At 32.2% G+C, this 19,010-nt stretch overlaps 1 protein-coding gene across 1 annotated transcript; it reads right to left on the bottom strand.

The window, feature by feature from the left end:
• Positions 1–993: 993 nt before the first annotated feature.
• Positions 994–16,906, bottom strand: LOC142633981 (lysM domain receptor-like kinase 3). Its single transcript, XM_075808249.1, has 15 exons — positions 16,748–16,906; positions 13,317–13,519; positions 12,973–13,029; positions 11,652–11,741; positions 11,249–11,359; positions 10,650–10,683; positions 5,374–5,477; positions 4,356–4,495; positions 3,866–3,955; positions 3,252–3,345; positions 3,013–3,164; positions 2,856–2,947; positions 2,290–2,428; positions 2,091–2,189; positions 994–1,871 (listed from the first exon to the last, which is right to left on the bottom strand). The coding sequence occupies exons 2-15, from the start codon at positions 13,465–13,467 to the stop codon at positions 1,764–1,766; spliced, it is 1,461 nt and encodes a 486-aa protein (XP_075664364.1). The 5' UTR covers positions 13,468–13,519; positions 16,748–16,906; the 3' UTR covers positions 994–1,763.
• Between the last annotated feature and the right edge of the window lie 2,104 nt (positions 16,907–19,010).

Genomic DNA, 19,010 nt, shown 5'->3' with positions numbered 1-19,010 from the left:
AACCCAGTGGCGCATGGCCTGTATAAGGCACCAACCCGCTTATGGAACAACCTTAGTAAAGAAAGGTATGTGGGTGGTAAGTTTGGTTATCTAATAGCTTGGTTAAAAGAGTCTAACTCTACCATTGTCTAGTAGTTCCTACTTATTTATCCTAAGTATGGTTAAAACCTTATGGTACCATATTGATGCATGTCTTCTTGAGTTTATTGCCTTTCCTAGTTTAGTGTTTGTAACATGTGGGGGATTGTTGGAGTAAGTGTGTTTCAAACTCTTAATCTATGCTTATGTCCCACATTGGTTAGAGATGAGCTCTCATATAGATTTATAAACCATAGCACCTTGAGTGGTAGATTGAAAGAAATGGGCTAAGGGTTAGAGTTGGGCTTAGGTTGAACTTGGACTTGTCTCTATCTCTCTTGGGCCTCATTCCTTTTCTTTCCTTTTGCCTTAGCCCAATCTGATTCTGCCCGTTGGGGCATTTAATGAGCAGCCCGTTGGCTGCACAGTAGCCGTTGGTGCACAGCCCAACAGCCCTCACATCTTAGCTTAAAACCCTAAAAAATCATACTATTCAACACACATAATTTCTCTCTTCTTCTCCAGCCGTATCCCTCTGTTTTCTGCTCTGTTTTTTTATCTTTGCCGCACAAAGATTTTAGCTCAGAAAATTTCAGCTTCAATTTTTTTTAAGAAAAGGAAAGGCAAGTAAGGTTGTTCCTAGTTCTTCTTGAGTGAGTGTGTGATCAACTTGAGGAAATTACTATAGTCTAATCTTGGGGGGTTGTTCGGCCAAGAGTGTCATTCACACTGAGTTCTACTCCGGGTGGCACGAATCAACCTTTAAAGACAACGCATTTTGCGTGATTCTATAGTTTGTGAGATCTTTCTAACTCTATCTATTTATTTTTGTCATTGCTAAATTTTTTAGGGTTTGTATTGTTGAATCAGAACTTGTTTATTTAGCCATATTTTCCAACAATAGCTACATATATGTGTGAAAGCCAGAAAGAAAATGAAATACAACATAAACACCAATGTGTTACTTACATTAGTACATGGATAATAACCCTATGGAGTTTGGATACAAGAAATGAAACCAACAACATATATCAACTGCGGCAACAAAATCGAAGTTTTTTAATGTTCCCTTTGATCTTGTTGTATGCAAGATTTCTGAAACGAATCCTTTGTCATAGCATGGTACATTTATCCATAGAAGCTGACACATATAAATCAAAGTCCTATGTTGTATTACATATGATGCCACTAAATTTTATTGTGGCTGATCGAACATTTCCTTCATATGTGTTTGCCTGTTGGTTTCCTCCAAACGAATGCCAAATTCTCAATGCAACCATGGCCCAGATGTATAGATTCAGCTACTCGAAAGAATGGAACAATTCAAGTAGAAGCTGGAACATTTCTATGCCTAAACATGGATTAATATGCCAAGCAAAGTCATACAAACACCAGGTAAATCACTCGCAATGAATGGTGGCACAGAAAATCTTAAGAGACTGAAAACAAATTGACGTAAACTACCACGCAATATCTACATTTCTTCCACCTTTCAAATCTCCTAGGGTACTTCGCAACAGAATTTACAGATGATGAACATATCTGAAATAATTGTTCAGTCAACTTTTTCTTCATGAGGTCACTTTTCAAGCCATGCATCGCCAGTTAACATGAGGCTTCATGAGCTTCCTCTTCCAGACATTAGATGGACTAGAGCAGGATTTTTCATAGAAAGAACCAAAATCTCAATCCTCAGTTGAAGATGAAAGCGACATTAGTGCAACCACTATAGACCTCATGCTTGGCCTTAGTTGAGGATTTTCTTGTGTACAAGCGTTGGCAAGCTTGATCAGCTGCAGCCGCATCAGCCATAAAAGCTTTTTAGAAATAAGATTTTATTTTATTTTCGATAATTCAGTAGTTACAACAATAGGGAGGGAGATTCAAATCCTGGTTCTCCCAATAAATGGGAGTAGGCTATGCTCCTGCCCTGAGCTATAAGACTCTTGGTAGAAACAAGATTAATAGTCTATAATTTGCATGTTTATTGTGACTTGTGAGTGAGAAATCACCTTATAGACAGAGTCAAATGGGTATTTATCACCAAGTCTAGGGTCCACAAGTTTATGAAGATATTCCCTTGGATCAGGCTGGCTAAGCACATGTTTAAACTGCATCACATCAATAGATAAAATTTGGGTAAATTCTCATAGAAGCAATTCTTGAACTACATTCATAAATAGCAAGCAGAGGAAGGGCAGAGAAAATAACCAAAGCAACAAGTCCCACTGGTTCAGGAACAGATCTATATGTCCTGAGAATAGCCTCCATGCCCGATATTAGTTCAAAGAGGACAACTCCAAAAGCATATACATCTATCTTTGGGGAAATTTTACCATGTTGAGTATATCTGCACACAAAATGTTGCATTCAGTTTAACTGTTTTTGTATAATAAAACTTGGAAAGATCCTTGAGTTCACAATTAGTTTTCCTGTCAGTGGTGTCCTGGTAGGCACCAAATGTCATGTTCACAATTTAGGCTCATCCAAAATGTAAAGAATTGTGTGTATAGATACTGCTCCCTTTTCTTTGTATGGTCCATATAATGAAGGACAAAGCAATCCTTGCAACTAAACACTGATGAGAAAAAGCTACCTACCATGTCTTGAACATTAGCAATAAAGGTTCAAGGACGAAAGTAAATAAAATTTGAAAGATAACTCAATCATGGATATGAAATACAAATTTCGCCACTTTATAATATGCAAATGAAAAAAAGAGTAAACAAATAAATGAAATGAAAAATTGAAAAACAAAAGTATTAGGAAATTCTTACTCTGGAGCCATGTATCCAAATGTACCCACAAGACTTGAGGTCAGCGAAGCAATTCCATATTCAGTCAATTTTGTTAGCCCAAAATCTGCAACCTGTTACCAAAAAAGTTTAGAATAATGATGGTGATGTCAATGCTACTACGTCAAAACAAGCATACCTTTCCCCGAAAGTTCTTGTCTATTAGTATATTTGCTGATTTAATATCACGGTGGATGTAGACTGGAACGGTATACTCATGGATGTATTCAAGTCCTCTTGCAGAATCCAATGCAATGTTCACTCTAGTAGACCACGGCAATGGATCCCTTCCTGAAAACCAAAGATACAATAATGCAGTCATGAACATACATTGATAGAAATGAGATGTTCAGTAAGCAGATGCGTTATCATTCTCACGTGAGCTGTGCAGATGTTGACTTAAGTTGCCATTCTCGATATACTCATAAACTAGGAATAAGGAGCCTTCAACGCAATATCCCATTAAGCGAACCTGCATGAAGTTTAACAAAGAACCAAAGAGTCACCTTAAGATAATTGAACGATGCAACTGTTAGTTGGGCAAAATAGGCAACTTGATATTAGCTAAGCACTCACAGAAAGCAAATACGGGTTTCACAATTAGTTCCTAATAGTTATGTATATACCAAAATCTGAAAACAGCATTTCTCCCGAGCAAAGTGTCATGTCAAAGAGCATTATGGCAAAGAGCTAAGAAAAGTGTATAAGCCTCTAATAACCAATGAAGTTCAAATAATAAAGTAAGCCAAATACTTATGCTTGCATATACATTTACTTAGAATATTAATCATCAGTAACTAGTTACAACATGATTGGATAGGTGTAGAATCCATCAGCTAGAAGATTCTGAGTGAGTTTTCTAATGTACAATCTGCTCCTAGTCTCTAACCAAGTTGGCATGATGCCTCAACCATCAATCGGATTTATTTTGAATTTGAAATCTACCAAAAGAAATTGAAGTAGTGAATAAAATTACAGGGAAAGCATATTACCAGGTTCAAGTGATGAACATTGGTTAAAACCTTCAGTTCAGAAAGAAATTCTTTAGATGCTTGCATATCCATCTTCTTAATTGCAGCTCTCTGCATGATAGTAGGACGAAAGAGTCTGTTAGAATAAATTTTAAATGTTTAAAATTATTATTTCCTAACAGCTTAAGCTTTGGAATAAGTGGTAGTTTGTCATGGTATTAGAGTAAATGTGAAAAAATTACTTGGTTTTTGAATTCTCAAAGAGGACTGCTAGTGCTATGACATACAACGGTTTGAATTTATATGATTAGATCCTAAAGTTCTCACAGTATGGATGTCTACTCCAAAAATGCCATGAGATTTTATGTGACTTCAGAGATGGCGGTGGACCTTTTGCTCTTACTATGGTGCTTTCAAGCCAATAAGGCTCATGTTACATCATGGTTTGAGTGTATGGAGGACTCAGATTCTGAAGTATGACAGCAAGACAACAATGTAAGATTCAACAAACCTCTCCTCGTAATTCTGCATAGTAAACAGATCCAAAGCCACCTTGCCCAATCTTGTTATTTAGGCTGAAGTCATCAGTAGCTTTTGCAAGCTCTTCATATGAGAACTCAACAGATTTGTCCATGGTAATACCTGTGAGCCCTGACGAAGGAGCACCAGTAAAAGAAACCGATTCTGAAGCTTTCTTTTGGCATTGTGTACAAAAGCTATGTCATTGCAAGAAAAAACTTATTATATGTGATTATAAATTTTGGAAAAATGTGAGAGAAAAATGAGCTTGCAAATGATGCATATGGTACACCCTTTTGCAATTTTTATGTTTTTTCCTATTGGAACCTTACAAATAGTTTGACCCAATAACAGATGAGTTAGCAAGGCTGTCAAATGATGTTACTAAACTAGCTCTAATCGTAGCCACAAAGAGTAGCTTCACCATTTCTAACCCATATTGCCGCCAATAAGTCCTAGGCAAGAGGTGATAGCCAAGAAACAAGAAAGCAATACGCACCGAGGGAGAGTCACCTATCTTTGCTCTTTGGCTCTGCTTTTGAAGGCATTTGAGGTCAACATCTTGAAGCATGCCTTATTATCAGGCTTTATTAGAAACACAATTGTGGGCTGGATGCATGTGGTAAATGGGGTGTATGTTTCATGCATGGAGGCAATACCCAAGACTGCTTCAACCCATCCAATGTGCTATAAAATGAAGGTGTAAACTCTCTTCATTGAAAATTTCTTTATGGGTCTTATGACGCTGCTCAAGAAGTATCTATTCATCCAAATTCACAATTCTCATCATTTGAGATATAAAATATATGCGATAAATGAAAATCAAAGCATGGAAAAATATGCAGAGAAAAGGCGTCCCAAAAATAAGTTTTGCAACTCATAACAGTTAAACTCTTTATCATTATTCATATAGATATGAGTGGCACTTACCAAATGATCATTTCAAATTTAAATGTCTCTCTTAAAATAAATAAAATCGATAAGATGGTTCACCAAAGCATAAGTATTACCATATCTACGTTGAAGATACTGGCGTTGGGATAGGAGAGTTGATGCCATCACAACATTCCCCACATACAGACAAAATGCCAATCCAGCAACTGCTACTATAGACCTGTCAGCAATGGCTCCACTTAAAATACCTTCTTAAAATGCTACCGCAATGTAAGCTTGAAATTATTGGAATAATGGTTACTTGATTAAATTCACCATTTCTATCAACTTAAAATTTTGGATTTAATGGCAGTTTATCATCAAATTAGAGTAACTGATTCTGAAATGAAATCCTGTATCTAGCTTAAACTTTTGAAATAAGTGGTACTTTATTATAAATAACACTAAAGCCCATCTTAGCATATAACTTTTGACCCCATACAGCAAAAGGGACAACAGATAAGTAACACTGAAGAAATTTTCATGAGAAGACTCAACCACCCGTGCTGCAAATTAAAGAGGGGGTAAATCGAAAATTATATGTAATTGTTAGTCAACATGAAGAAGTTTTTGAAGCATAAAGCAATAATATTGTTAGGGTCATATTTTCTATGTAATTGGCTAATCCTTTGACAAAACGCATTTTACATGTAACTAGTCGCAGATCCGCGCGTTACGTGTGATAATATTATTGTTTTAGTTATTATTTATTAACAGCTGATTTTTCATTATTTTTTAAGTTAATAAAAACCATATATATACTTTTTCTTAAACATTTATACAAACACACATATTTTTTATTTATTTAATTTGAATTTTTACATATATAAACTCTATATATTCCACTTCTTTATATACATAAAACAATAGACTATTACTCCAAAATGATAGTGGCTAATTAGTTTTATTATTTTTTCATGTTCTCATTTGTAACGTTTCTTACTATTATCATATATTTACTGACTGATGATTTACATAACAGAAACGTTAAATGAGAGGTAGCATCGTTCATTAGATTTTCAAAAGTAAGAGTGAATGAATATATATAAATATATATATATATATATATATATATATATATATATATATATAATCAGCTTAAATGAAATGTCGAAAAAGAGATTTTAAAATTTTCTAGCTAATTTTATTTCTTATGTAATTGCTATATTTGGTTTGATATCCTCATTAATTTTTTTTTTTAATTTAGTGTTTCTAAATTGACATTTATTTTGTATTCCATTTTCCCTTTGATGCATTGGGTGTGAGAATGAATGTGTCCCTAACATTCCTCCACTTTATGAGGAGAATTTTATTAATTGAATTTAAGTAAAATGTTTATATGTTTAGTCTTTAAAAATAAATGAATAATAATATGTCGAAGATAAAACAATATTTTAATCTCACTAAGTTGAAGGTAGTATTCTATTAAATTATTTTGCCAAATTTTTGTATTGAAGTTATAGATTCTATCTTCGGATAGATATTTGTGTTAGATGATTTATATATATAATCTACTGTTCAAATTAAGAATTCTCCATCATATGTTACTCTTTAAAGATATTATTAGCTATATAGATGACACTTTTGGTTTATGAGACAAGATCAATAAAACGTTATTTTTATATAATAATATTTAGATGATATTGCAATGTCATGATGGATAAGTTGGTCTTATTTTACTATATAATCTAAGTAATCATGTGTTTTATAAATTTGAAGAGTTATATATTGCAGGATTTATTCATATGTTCATATGATGAAAAAAAATTATTTTTTCATTTTGTTTTATTTTATATTTCCACTTTATGATATATGATGTATTGATTGTGAGAAAGAAAAAGATGTCGATCTATGTTTTGGAGAAAAATATACCTATAAGAGTTGATTCGCATACATATTTATAGTATACATGGCTATAAGTTAGTATAATAGTTCTCACACTATAAAATAAAAAGAAAACTTTTTTATTGCATTGTGTTTTCATACAGATCTTACTCTATATAATATCTGACTACAAAATAATGAAATATATTATGTTACACTACAAAAAACTTCTAATTTAAAATATTATTTCGAATAACACATATTGACTTCAAAAAAAATACAACAACAACACCAACAACAATAATAAAACATACGGAGGACATGATTGAATTTAAATGTTGAATAAAATAATATGAGAAGAAGAAAAAAGTATAAATAAATAATATAACAATAAACACCAAATTAATTATCTCTAAATAATTACCAAATTATCCAAATCATGCTATGTAATATAATAATATTACATTCTTATATACTATCTTTAATTCTTTATAATGCAATATGATAAAATTTAACAATCAAAGTGAACAAAAAATAAAAAAAACTTAAAACACAATTAAATTGCATCAACCTAAAGTTGAGTGCTAAAAAAATAAAAAATAAAAATTATCAACTTATAGCAGAGATGCAAAAAAAAAAAAAAAAAAAAAATCACCAAAAATTGAGAGAGAAAGAGAGAGAAATAAAAAAAATTTTGAGGAAAAATTATGCATATAATGGACGAGAGAGTGTCAAATTTATACTAAAAGGATGATAATAAGAAGAAAAAAATAAAATAAAGGAAGATAAAAGGAAAGACGAAGAGTGATATTAAGATAAAGGGTAGTGGGGAGATGAAAATGTAAAGGGAATGAGAAATGTTGGAGAAAGTTTAAATGTTAAAAAAAATGAGTATAATTTTATTTATTTGAATTTAAATAAAATATTATATGTTTAATATTTTAAAATAAAAAATAAGAGAAAATATAAATAATTTAATTATATGGAGGATGTGGCTAAGTTTAAATATTGAATAAAATAAGATGAGAAGAAAAAGAAAGTACAAATAAAATATATAATTATAAACACCAAATTACCTAAATCATGTTATGTAATAGAATAATATATATTATATTCTTATATATTATCTTTAATTTTTTATAACAAAATAGGATAACATTGAACAATAAAAAAGAACAAAAAAACTTAAAATACAAAACTAAATCACATCAACCCAAAGTAGAGTTATAAGGAACACAAAAATAACTTAAAATAGAGATGCAGGAAAAATAAAAAAATACTCCAACAAATATTGAGAGAGAGAGAGAGAGAGAGAGAGAGAGAAAGAGAGAGAGAGAGAGATAACATTTTTGTGGGGGAAAAGTATGCAAAGAATGGAAGAGGGAATGAAAAATTTATAGTAAGGTGGTGTGAATATAAAGAGATAAAATAAAGGAAGATGAAGGGAAAGATGAATAGTGATACTAAGGTTGAGGGTAGTAGAGAGATGAAAAGGTAAGGGAGTGAAAGATGAAGAGACAAAATAAAGAAAGATGAAGGGAAAGATGAATAGTGATATTAAGGTTGAAGGTAGTGGAGAGATGAAAAGGTAAGGGAAGGAAAAATGTTGGAGAAAGTATAATTATTAATAAAAAAAGAGTAAATGTTAAAAAACAATTATAGGAAAATTGAAAAGAAAAAGGATAATGACGTGGATATTGATGTGGCTTAACTGAAGCATAGTAACAATAAATGCTAAACTTCAGCTTTTAGATGTATATAGATTTGTTACTTTTCTTTGTAATTAGCTAATCATTTGACAAAATATACTTTACTTGTAATTAGGTAAATCCAAGTTAGGTGTAATGTATTAAGAAATATGTTGTTCAAACATATCAAGTGGTTTCATTAAAGACATGAAGATTGATCCAAGAAACAAGTGAAGAAAAACCGATTCATTAAGCCTCGACAGAAGCTCTACAGATTCCGCTATCGAGGATTAATGAAGAAGCTCGACACAAGCTTAATCTATCGAGATCTACGATTTCAAAATTTTTAGATTTGAAATTTAGCTCATGATGACTTGTTTTATTAGAGTTTATTTTCTCACAACTCTAGTCATATATAAGGCTTTTTTTAAAAGTCATCAAGTAGAGAAATAGAGACCCAGAACTCATATACTTTGTGTGAAACTATTGCGTTTGTGCGCCTTAGGGTTTTGTAACCAAGTGCTTTCTGATCTTCATTGTTTATGAAGTGGAGAACTTTGTAGCCAACAACAATCATTTAAGTTGTTGGAATTAGTCACGTATTGAAATCCATGTAAATGAGTTAGTCACAGATTAGAGATTTGTGCAACAAAGAAAAAAAGGCTACTACAAGATCAAGTCCAATTGGGTATTGGAGTGAAGGTTCAATTGTAGGTTGGTATTTTGGAATAGACCAAGGTAGTGGTAAGATTCCTCATACTTGTAAGTGCTTGATTATTGATTAGTGAATTTTTGGGAGTGGTGGCCTTAAATTCACCTGGTGGGGGTTTTTGCTTTGCGAGAGGTTTTTCCCATTTGTCAACAAATTATTGTGTCAATTTAATTTCCGCTGCATTTAGCTTCTTTTGTGATTTGTTGGTGCCTCCACAGTTTGTATGTAATTTGATCTAATTAATTAATTTGAGTAATTGAATTAATTAACCGGGGTCAATCTATCTTAATCCAACATAATTGGGTAGATCTAAGTTGGGTTTAATATGTCAAGAAGTATATTGTTCAAACATATTAAGTGGTATCATTAAAGACATGAATGTTGATCAAAGAAATAAGTGAAGAAAAGCTGTTTCACTAAGTCTCGACAGAAGCTCGGCAGATGCTGCGATCGATGTTTAATGGAGAAGCTCAACACAAGCTCGATCTATTGAGATCTACAATTTTAGAATTTTTAGATTTGAAATTCGGCCTATGATGACTTGAATGATTAGGGTTTATTTTCTCATAACCCTAATCATATATAAGAATTATTTTAAAAATCATCATACACAAAAATAGAGACCTAGAGCTCACATACTCTGTGTGAAGCTATTGCGTTTATACGCCTTAGGATTTTGTAATCAAGTACTTCCTGATTTTCATTATTGATGAAATAAAGAACTTTGTAACCAACAACAATTATTCAAGTTGTTGGAGTTAGTCATGTACTGGGATCTGTACAAAGGACTTAATCACAGATTAGAGACTTGTGCAACAAAGGAAAGAAGGCTACTACAATATCAAGTTCAATTGGGTATTGAAGCGAAGGTTCAACTATAGGTTGATATTTTGGGATAGGCTAGGGTAGTGGTAAGATGCCTCATATTTGTAACCGCTTAATTATTGATTAGTGGATTATTGGAAGTGGTGACTTTAAATTCATCCGGTGAGGTTTTTGTCTTGTGAGAAGTTTTCCTCATTTGTCAACAAATCACCGTGTTTATTAGTCAGCTTAAAGTGTTTGAAGCATAAAGCAATAATATACCATTCATTTCAAACTGAGAGCTTGTCTATATGGTTTGACTTACCGTCGTGGTGGTAGTAGAAATTTTCTTCTTTGATCTGCAATATAAAAGTAAAGCCAAAACTTTAGAATGATTGCTAGCAATTCTTCTACCATGCAGTCATGAGATGCTCTGAGGAGCAAAACCATATTTTTACTGATAAAGGATACAAAAGTAGAGTAGATATTAAAGCCTAAAATTTTAACCTACATGCTTTAAATTCTAATGCGCAACTTGCAAGGTAACTCAGTAACAATATCAACAAATAAATGCACTTTTAGCTGAAAACTCAGTAACTTTTTGTTGAAAATTGTTTGCTAAAAGTATTGTGGATAAAAGCTAAAAGTTAAATAAAATAAACTTATTATTATTATTATTATTATTATTATTATTTTGGTTAAAAGGATTTTTTTCCAGCTTTTTTTTTTTCATGTTTTCAAATTTTTTTCAAGGTACAAATATACTTTAGCACATTTTCATCAAAAAGTTTTTAGCAAAAAGCTAGATAAGTTATTCCTAAATAGACTCTAAAAAATAAGACCCAGGATTAACTTGGGGAAACAAACATAGAAGTGTCCAAAGATAAAAAAGGAAGAGCACAATCAAGGGAAAGGGAGTAATACAAAAGGGGATCCGCTTGGCAACATCCCATCCTTGCAAGAGAGTACACTGCCTTGTTAGCCACCCTGTAGCAGTGCTAAAGCTTGAAATTACTGAACAATTGAAGGGCATCCCTGCATTCATTAATAATGAGGGAGTTTAGCATCAGTTTTAAGCTTTAGTTTTTAGCTTTTATGTACATTTAAAAAAAAAAAAAAATTCCCGCTTTTTTTAATGTTTTCAAATTTTTTCAAAGTACAAGTATACTTTAGCACATTTTTATCAAATATTTTTTAGTAAAAAGCTAGATAAGCTATTCTCAAATGTACTCTAAAAAATAGAGCCTAGGATTAACTTGGGAAACAAACATAAGAAGTGTCCAAAGATAAAAAAGGAAGAAAACAATCAAGGGGTAGGGAGTAATACAAAAGGGGATCCACTTGGCAACAACCCATCCTTGCAAGAGAGTCCATTGCCTGCTGAAGCTTGAAATTACTAAACAATTAGAGGGCATCCCTGCATTCATTAATAATGAGGGAGATCAGTTTGTTTGAAGATTTATTCATGAGAAGAGAGACAAATTCAGCAATGAGCTTAGCAATTCCCAAGTCCCGAGCTATAAGAATACCATCCCTTAAAGCATTAGCATTGGGGTGTAAAAACCCCCTTCGTTATTTTACCAACCAACACCCCAAAAATCAAGTTTATCCGGTATGTATTGCTATTTTTTTTAGCAATCGTGGATAGTGAGTTCTCAAATATATAACCTACTATTCATGAGTTGTAAACATTAAAAATATATATTATTGAAGAAGAGAGAGAGAGAAACAAAGAGGAAGCAAGGAAAGAGAGATGGAAGAGAAGTGAGAGAAATAAATTTTTTTATATTATTTGATCATGTAGTTTATATTATTTTATTGGATTGTAAGTAAAAATAAGAATTAAATATTGGGTGTATTTATTCTAAAAAATATATATATATATATTAGGTGTATTATTAAATGGATTGGTAAAATAGATAAAGTAGTGTTTAAGATAAGTCTTTTTTTACATCCTTGGATGTGACTACTTTTAAGGCCAATAATTTTGCAATTAAAGAAGAGGTACTCCCAAAAAATCTAGAAAAACCTCTCAGCCACTCTCCATTAGAGTTACGAATTAGCCCATCCCTCTAGCTATTTTTTTTTTTTGGTTGTTGTTGCTAAAAGTATTATAAAATAAGTTAAAAGAAAAAGATAATAAATGTGGAACCAATAAGTAATATAGTAACGGTTGGCAGAAACACCCAGGTTACCTTTGTCAACGGTGGGTGGTTGACTTTGTTTCTCCACTTATTTTGGGTGGAGAAAAAAAAAAAAAAATGGTGGGTGGTTACTCTCAACTTATTTTGGGTTTTTGCTTTTTTAAACAGTAAAAAAAAAAAAGCAAAAAGCCAAGTTTTCATCCCTTCCCAAACATGCGCTTAAATGTACCATGAAAGTGACATAGCTTGTAAAGCCAACAAATACGTGTGTCAATTGGTACATATTCCATCTCAGATGGTGTTATGATCGGACAGAGGAAACCTATTCTAGGTCAATGGGATGTCATGTTAAGTCAAGACATGGGAAACCTAATCTAAATCTATGGGATACACATGTTGTTGAGTCAGGGACCTCTCTGACTTTTTAAATTTTCCATTGACAGCGGCAAAGGAAATCATAAATAAACTAAAAGTTTACAAATTTTTTTTTTTTTTTTGACTTACCTGCTTGAACTCCGTCCCTTCCTTCTATCTTGCAAAAACTTTGTGCTTGCGGAGTAACTATCATGTTAAGACGTGCAATAGTAAAAATAAATACTATATTAATGCTCCTAATATTCAACTTCTAAAACTAGTTAAGAAAAAAACTCAAGAATTTTTTTTTAGCTCATAATCTCTCCAAATACAAATAAATAAATAAAAAGGAAAAAAAAAAAAAAGGAGAGAAAGAACTTTAAAAAAATCCCATCAAAATTAGGGTAAAGACTCCTCCAAGTACACGAAAGAAAATCTTTATATATCTCTCATAGCTGCCGTTTGCCAAAAAAAAAAAAAAAAAGACTCCTTACCTTGCCAATTCTGCTGTGTATATGGCTCAAATCCGCCCCTGTTCCTTTTTATCCAATCAACTCCAGTTGATCCAATCCACAACAGAGGGCGACTGGTGTCCAGTGAATACAGCCTCCTCCTCCTCCGCTGGGCTCCTTTGGTATCTCTCATCTTTGTGTTTGTGTTATTTTGTTTTACACACAGCTTCTTCTTTTTCTCTTTTCTTTATACTCAAAAAGTGTGTAATCGTTACAACTTGCTTGCATGCTAAGCTAACATTATTCTATTTTATTTTCTATTCCAAATATGATAATAGTATGCTCTATCTCGTACAGTCAATCACTATCACTTTGGATGAGTTTGGTTGGACTTTTTGAAAAAGTACATAATGAAAAAGTGGAGTTTTCAAAAAGTGTATAATGAAAAAGTGTTTTTTCAAAAAGCTGAGTGTTTGGTAAAAACTGTTAAAAAGTGCTTTTTGAAAAAACTGAGTGTTTGACTAGCACTTATAAAAGTTGCAGTTTGAGGGATAAATTATCAAAAATGACAATGTATATATAAGGGAATTTATTTCATACTTAAATCAATATTGTGAAATTATTTTTTTCTCACCAATATTAGCTAATGATAACCTACAACTTAAGATTTATTGTGAAAGTATTGTGATAATTTATACTAATTTTAATTTGAACATACTATTACAATTATCTTTTTCTCTTTCTAAACAAATTATTTTTTTCTCACTAATATTAACTAATAATAACCTAGCACTTAAGATTTATTGTAAAAATATTATGAAAATATTGTAACAGTATTTCTCAATTTTAATTTCTTAATCTTTATTTGATGTTTCCCTTATTTTATTTTATTTTTTTATTCATATTCCCTTCTTCTTTTTTCCTTCTTTCTTTTCCCTCTTTTTTTTTTCCTCCTTCACACACGTACCTTTACTTTTTTTTTTTCTTTATATCCTTCTTTCCTCTTTTTTCCTGCCACTTCCTCCACACACGTACCCTTACTTTTTTTTTTTTTTTCTTTATATCCTTATTTCGTCTTTTTCCCTTCCACTTCACACTCCACTCTAGAATGTTCCACACACTTCAAACCCCTCTCTCATCCCTCATAGTCTCTGCATCTCTTTTTTTTTTGACAGTTCGAAAGCTAATAATGATGATGAAGAAGATGAAGATGAAGATGATGATGATTATGATGATGAAGTCACTGCATCTCTTTTTTCGTCTTTTATCTTTATTTCCTTATTTCGTCTTTCCTTCTTTATTCTTTTTTTTTTCACACTCCAGAGAAGATGATGATGATGATGATGAAGATGATTGAAACATAAGGATTCTGGGTGGATTTTGGGATTTTGGGGTTTTTTTTTTTTTTTTCCTGTAGATTTCGGGTTTGATTTTGAGTTGATTTTGTTTTGGGTTGATTTTGAGTTGGGTTTGGGATGGGTTTTCCAATGGGGTTTGAGTTGATTTTAAGTTATTTTGTGTTGATCAGATTAGACAAATAAAATTAAAAAAAAAAAAAATACAGAGGAAGAGATGAGAGGCGTGAGTGAGCTTGATGAGAGGCGTTGAAGAAGATGAAGAAAGAAGAATGGACAGATTTATTGAAGGGTAATTTGGTAATTGCCCAAGATTGTCCAACGGATACATTAGAACGCGCACGGGCTTTTGGCAAAATGGATCTCCAGAGCTCCATAATGGCTTGCACATTTTATGCCTTGGCCCAAAACGCAACTTTTTCCAAAAAGTTGCATTTTATGCTGAACCAAACGGGCTTTGGACTCTAGCTTTCTTCAAAACGTGCATTTTCAGCTCTAAAAGCTGAAACAAACGGGCACTTTATCAAATTATGATGCTCTATCTCGTACCGTCAATCGCTTTATCATAATTGTGTTGTAGTAGCAGAAACTTTGTCATTATATTTGACAATTGTTTCATGGGTAATTATTATTTAAAGATATTGAGATAATTTTTTGTTTTTGTTTGATTATGTACACTAAATTTTTTTTAAAGGATACGTAACCAGATTAAAATTTAATATTTATGTTCTCAAAGTATTAATAATAATTTATATGAAAATTTTAGTACCATGAAGATAGTTAAAAAATTTAATTCAAAATTAATTACTAATAATTTGGAACTATGAAAGAATACCAGGCACAACTTTACTTAAGGCTTCATTTGAGAGTTCATAAAAAAATGAAATTGAATGTATTTAAGTAAAGGAATTAAATGGAATTGACTATTGAGTAATCTTGTTTGGATTTTTATTTATTTATTTATTTTTATATACAAGATAAAAATTATATTTTAGCCTAATCTAAGTCTATATGTGTGTGAAACTCCTTTCTAGAGACTTGAACTCTGACCCTTGCCCCTCACACCCTACAAGCATTTATACTTGTTGAGTGACCATCGCACCAAGAGTGTGCGGTGGTATCTTGTTAAGATGTTTTAAAATAAATTAATAGAAAGAAATGGAAATGGATGAAACGTAAATAACATTGTTTGGAAGTAACATTAGAATGAAATCTGTGAGTAATGCTACAATCACAAACTATTTTACAACATTTTTACAAACTGATGATGTGACCAACCTTTTATTGGTTTTCATTTAAACCCACTATTAACATCACTTTTTCATTTACTAATAATCACTCACCACATCAGCAATTTGTAAAATAGTTTGTATCTCTAGCATTATTCGAAATATATATATATATATATATATATATATATATATATATATATATATATATATATATATATAGGCAAAACTCAGAGAAAGTCAAATTATAAATCCAAATTAAAGTCCAATTTTGCACTATGTGCTTAGATTTATATGGGGACCACACCATAATTATCCTTCTAGGTGTTTAATTCAAAAATGAGAGAAAATCCAATTGGATTCCCAATTCTGCACCACATGTCTCATCTAAGGTTTTCAATTTTTGTGCCAAGTAAGTTATTGTGTCAATTTAATTTCTTAATTTTGTTGTGGTATTGGATTTGGTGCTCGTGTGTGTGTTAATTTTGTATAAAGATGGAATGTCAAGGAATCACATTCATGATTGTCAGAAATTATGCAATTTGAGCAATGGCTATGGCTGAAGCCTGAAATCCAAGCATAAGTCAATTCGATTCGCACATAAGGGTCCTCTAGGTTGGGATTTCGGTAAAAATTTCTTGAACCGCGCGAAACAATTAGCGGTTTCCCAATTGTCCCAACCGCGTGATGCTGAAAAAGTAGTAGAAAATTTCATTTTCGGAATCGTGAAAATCGTAAAAAGGGGAAAAAAAAAAAAAAAAAGGAGAGAAAGAACTTAAAAAAATCCCATCAAAATTAGGGTCAAGACTCCTCCAAATACACGAAAGAAAATCTTTATATATCTCTCATAGCTGCCGTTTGCCAAAAAAAAAGAAAAAAGACTCCTTACCCCGTCAATTCTGCTGTGTATATGGCTCAAATCCGCCCCTGTTCCTTTTCATCCAATCAACTCCAGTTGATCCAATCCGCAACAGAGGGCGACTGGTGTCCAGTGAATACAGCCTCCTCCCTCCTCCGCTGGGCTCCTTTGGTATCTCTCATCTTTGTGTTTGTGTTATTTTGTTTTACACCCAGCTTCTTCTTTTTCTCTTTTCTTTATACTCAAAAAGCGTCTAATCGTTACAACTTGCTTGCATACTAAGCTAACATTATTCTATTTTATTTTCTATTCCAAATATGATAATAGGATGCTCTATCTCTTTTCATGGGTAATTATTATTTAAAGATATTGAGATAATTTTTTGTTTTTGTTTGATTATGTACACTGTACTCTTTAAATTTTTTTAAAGGATACGTAACCAGATTAAAATTTAATATTTATGTTTTCAAAGTATTAATAATAATTTATATGAAAATTTTAGTTACATGAAGATAGTTAATAAATTTAATTCAAAATTAATCTATATCTATATCTATATATTACTAAAAGCTAAAGGGTAGCATTTATTGCTGCTGAGCTCGTGTCGCGCCACCTCATTTGCCACATAATTTTTATTTTTATTTTTTACAAAAAAATATATAAATAAATTATTAACTTTACATATTCATCTTTGTCGGTTTTAACACACACACACACACATATATATATAATTCCTTTTTATTTCTAATTTTCCTATAATTTTTTTTTGACATTCACTTTTTTTTAAAAATATTTACACTTTCTTTAATCTTTCTTCTTCCCTTGCCCTTTCATCTTCCCACTACCTTCTACTTTAATATCACTATTCATTAAGGGTGGCAATTCGTGTTCACGTGTCAGGTTCGTGTCGGGTTGAGCTGTAAGTATTATGTTATATGGGTCAACACGAACCCGACCTGTTTAGTAAACGGATCAGGACTCCTCAACCCTAACACGACCTGTTTATTAAATGGGTAACCCGACACGACACGACACGTTTAACCCGTTTAATTAGTAGGTCATGTTAAGGTCGACAAAAATAACCTGTTAACAACCTATTTGATTATGACCCAAACAACCTGTTTAATTAAACTTAAACTGAATAACCTGTTATCAACTCTCATATATCTAAATTTATAATTCAACCATAAATCAAGTAATAAAAATTCAAATAATAACAAAAGCAAATAATTCTTTCATTCCTTCAGAATAAAATTACTAGTCCAAAAGGTTCCACCCTCCATACTATCAAATTCAATAAAATTACTAGATTTTCTGCACAGTGTCTGTTTTTCTGCACAGTGGTGTTTTCTGCAGTGTTATTTTCTGCCGCGTCTGTTTTTCTGCACAGTGATGTTTTCTACTCAGTGTTATTTTTTTGCAGTGTAGTTTTCCTGCTGTGTTGTTTTCTGCAGTATTTGTTTTTCTGCAGAATAGGGTTTGGTTTTCCCCTATTTTGATGTGACATATATACCTTGCTAGTGGATTCGGTGGTTGAAAGCTGAAGAAAAAGAACAGAGTGCAGCCACGGTTTTGAGGAGAAGAGAAATTAGAGGGGTCGGCTAGGGATTTGAGGGGAAGAGAGAGTAGAAGGTTGAGAGACATGAGAAGGCTTTGATTTTATAGTGTAGAATCAATCTGTAGATCTGTATCCGTAGTGTGGTGTAAATGAAAGAGGGGCGGTTGGAGCTTTGAGGAGAAGAACAAGAGTTAGAGACTGAGTAAGGATTGACGATGAAAACGAAGAGACACGAGATTGAGATTGAGATTGAGATTTGAAAGAGGCGTGAGGTTTGGTTATGAGGGGAAGAACAAATATCTAAGCTTATATACCTAGGTTATAAGGGTAAAATGGTAAAATAACTTTTATAACCTAATCGGGTGAAACGGGTTAAACATGTTGAACACGAACACGACCCGTTTATTAAACGGGTCAGCTGTGTCAACCCGAATATGACCCGAACCCGTTCAACCTCAACCCATGACCTATTTATAAACGGGTTAGTCGTGTCGGGTTCGCGGGTCGTGTCGGATTTTGCCATCCCTACTATTCATCTTTCCCTTCATCTTCCTTTATTTATCTCTTCTTATTCACGCCCTCTTACTATAAATTTGTCATTCTCTCTTCCATTCTTTGCATAGTTTTCTCTCACAAAAAAGGTTAATTCTCTCTCTCTCTCTCAATGTTTTGGTGGATTTTTATTTTTATTGCATCTCCGCTTTAAGTTGATAATTTTTGTTTTTTTGTTTTTTA

Source organism: Castanea sativa, chromosome 5, assembly GCF_040712315.1.
Source record: "Castanea sativa cultivar Marrone di Chiusa Pesio chromosome 5, ASM4071231v1".
NCBI lineage: Eukaryota > Viridiplantae > Streptophyta > Magnoliopsida > Fagales > Fagaceae > Castanea > Castanea sativa.
This window is presented reverse-complemented; position numbering and strand designations above follow the sequence as displayed.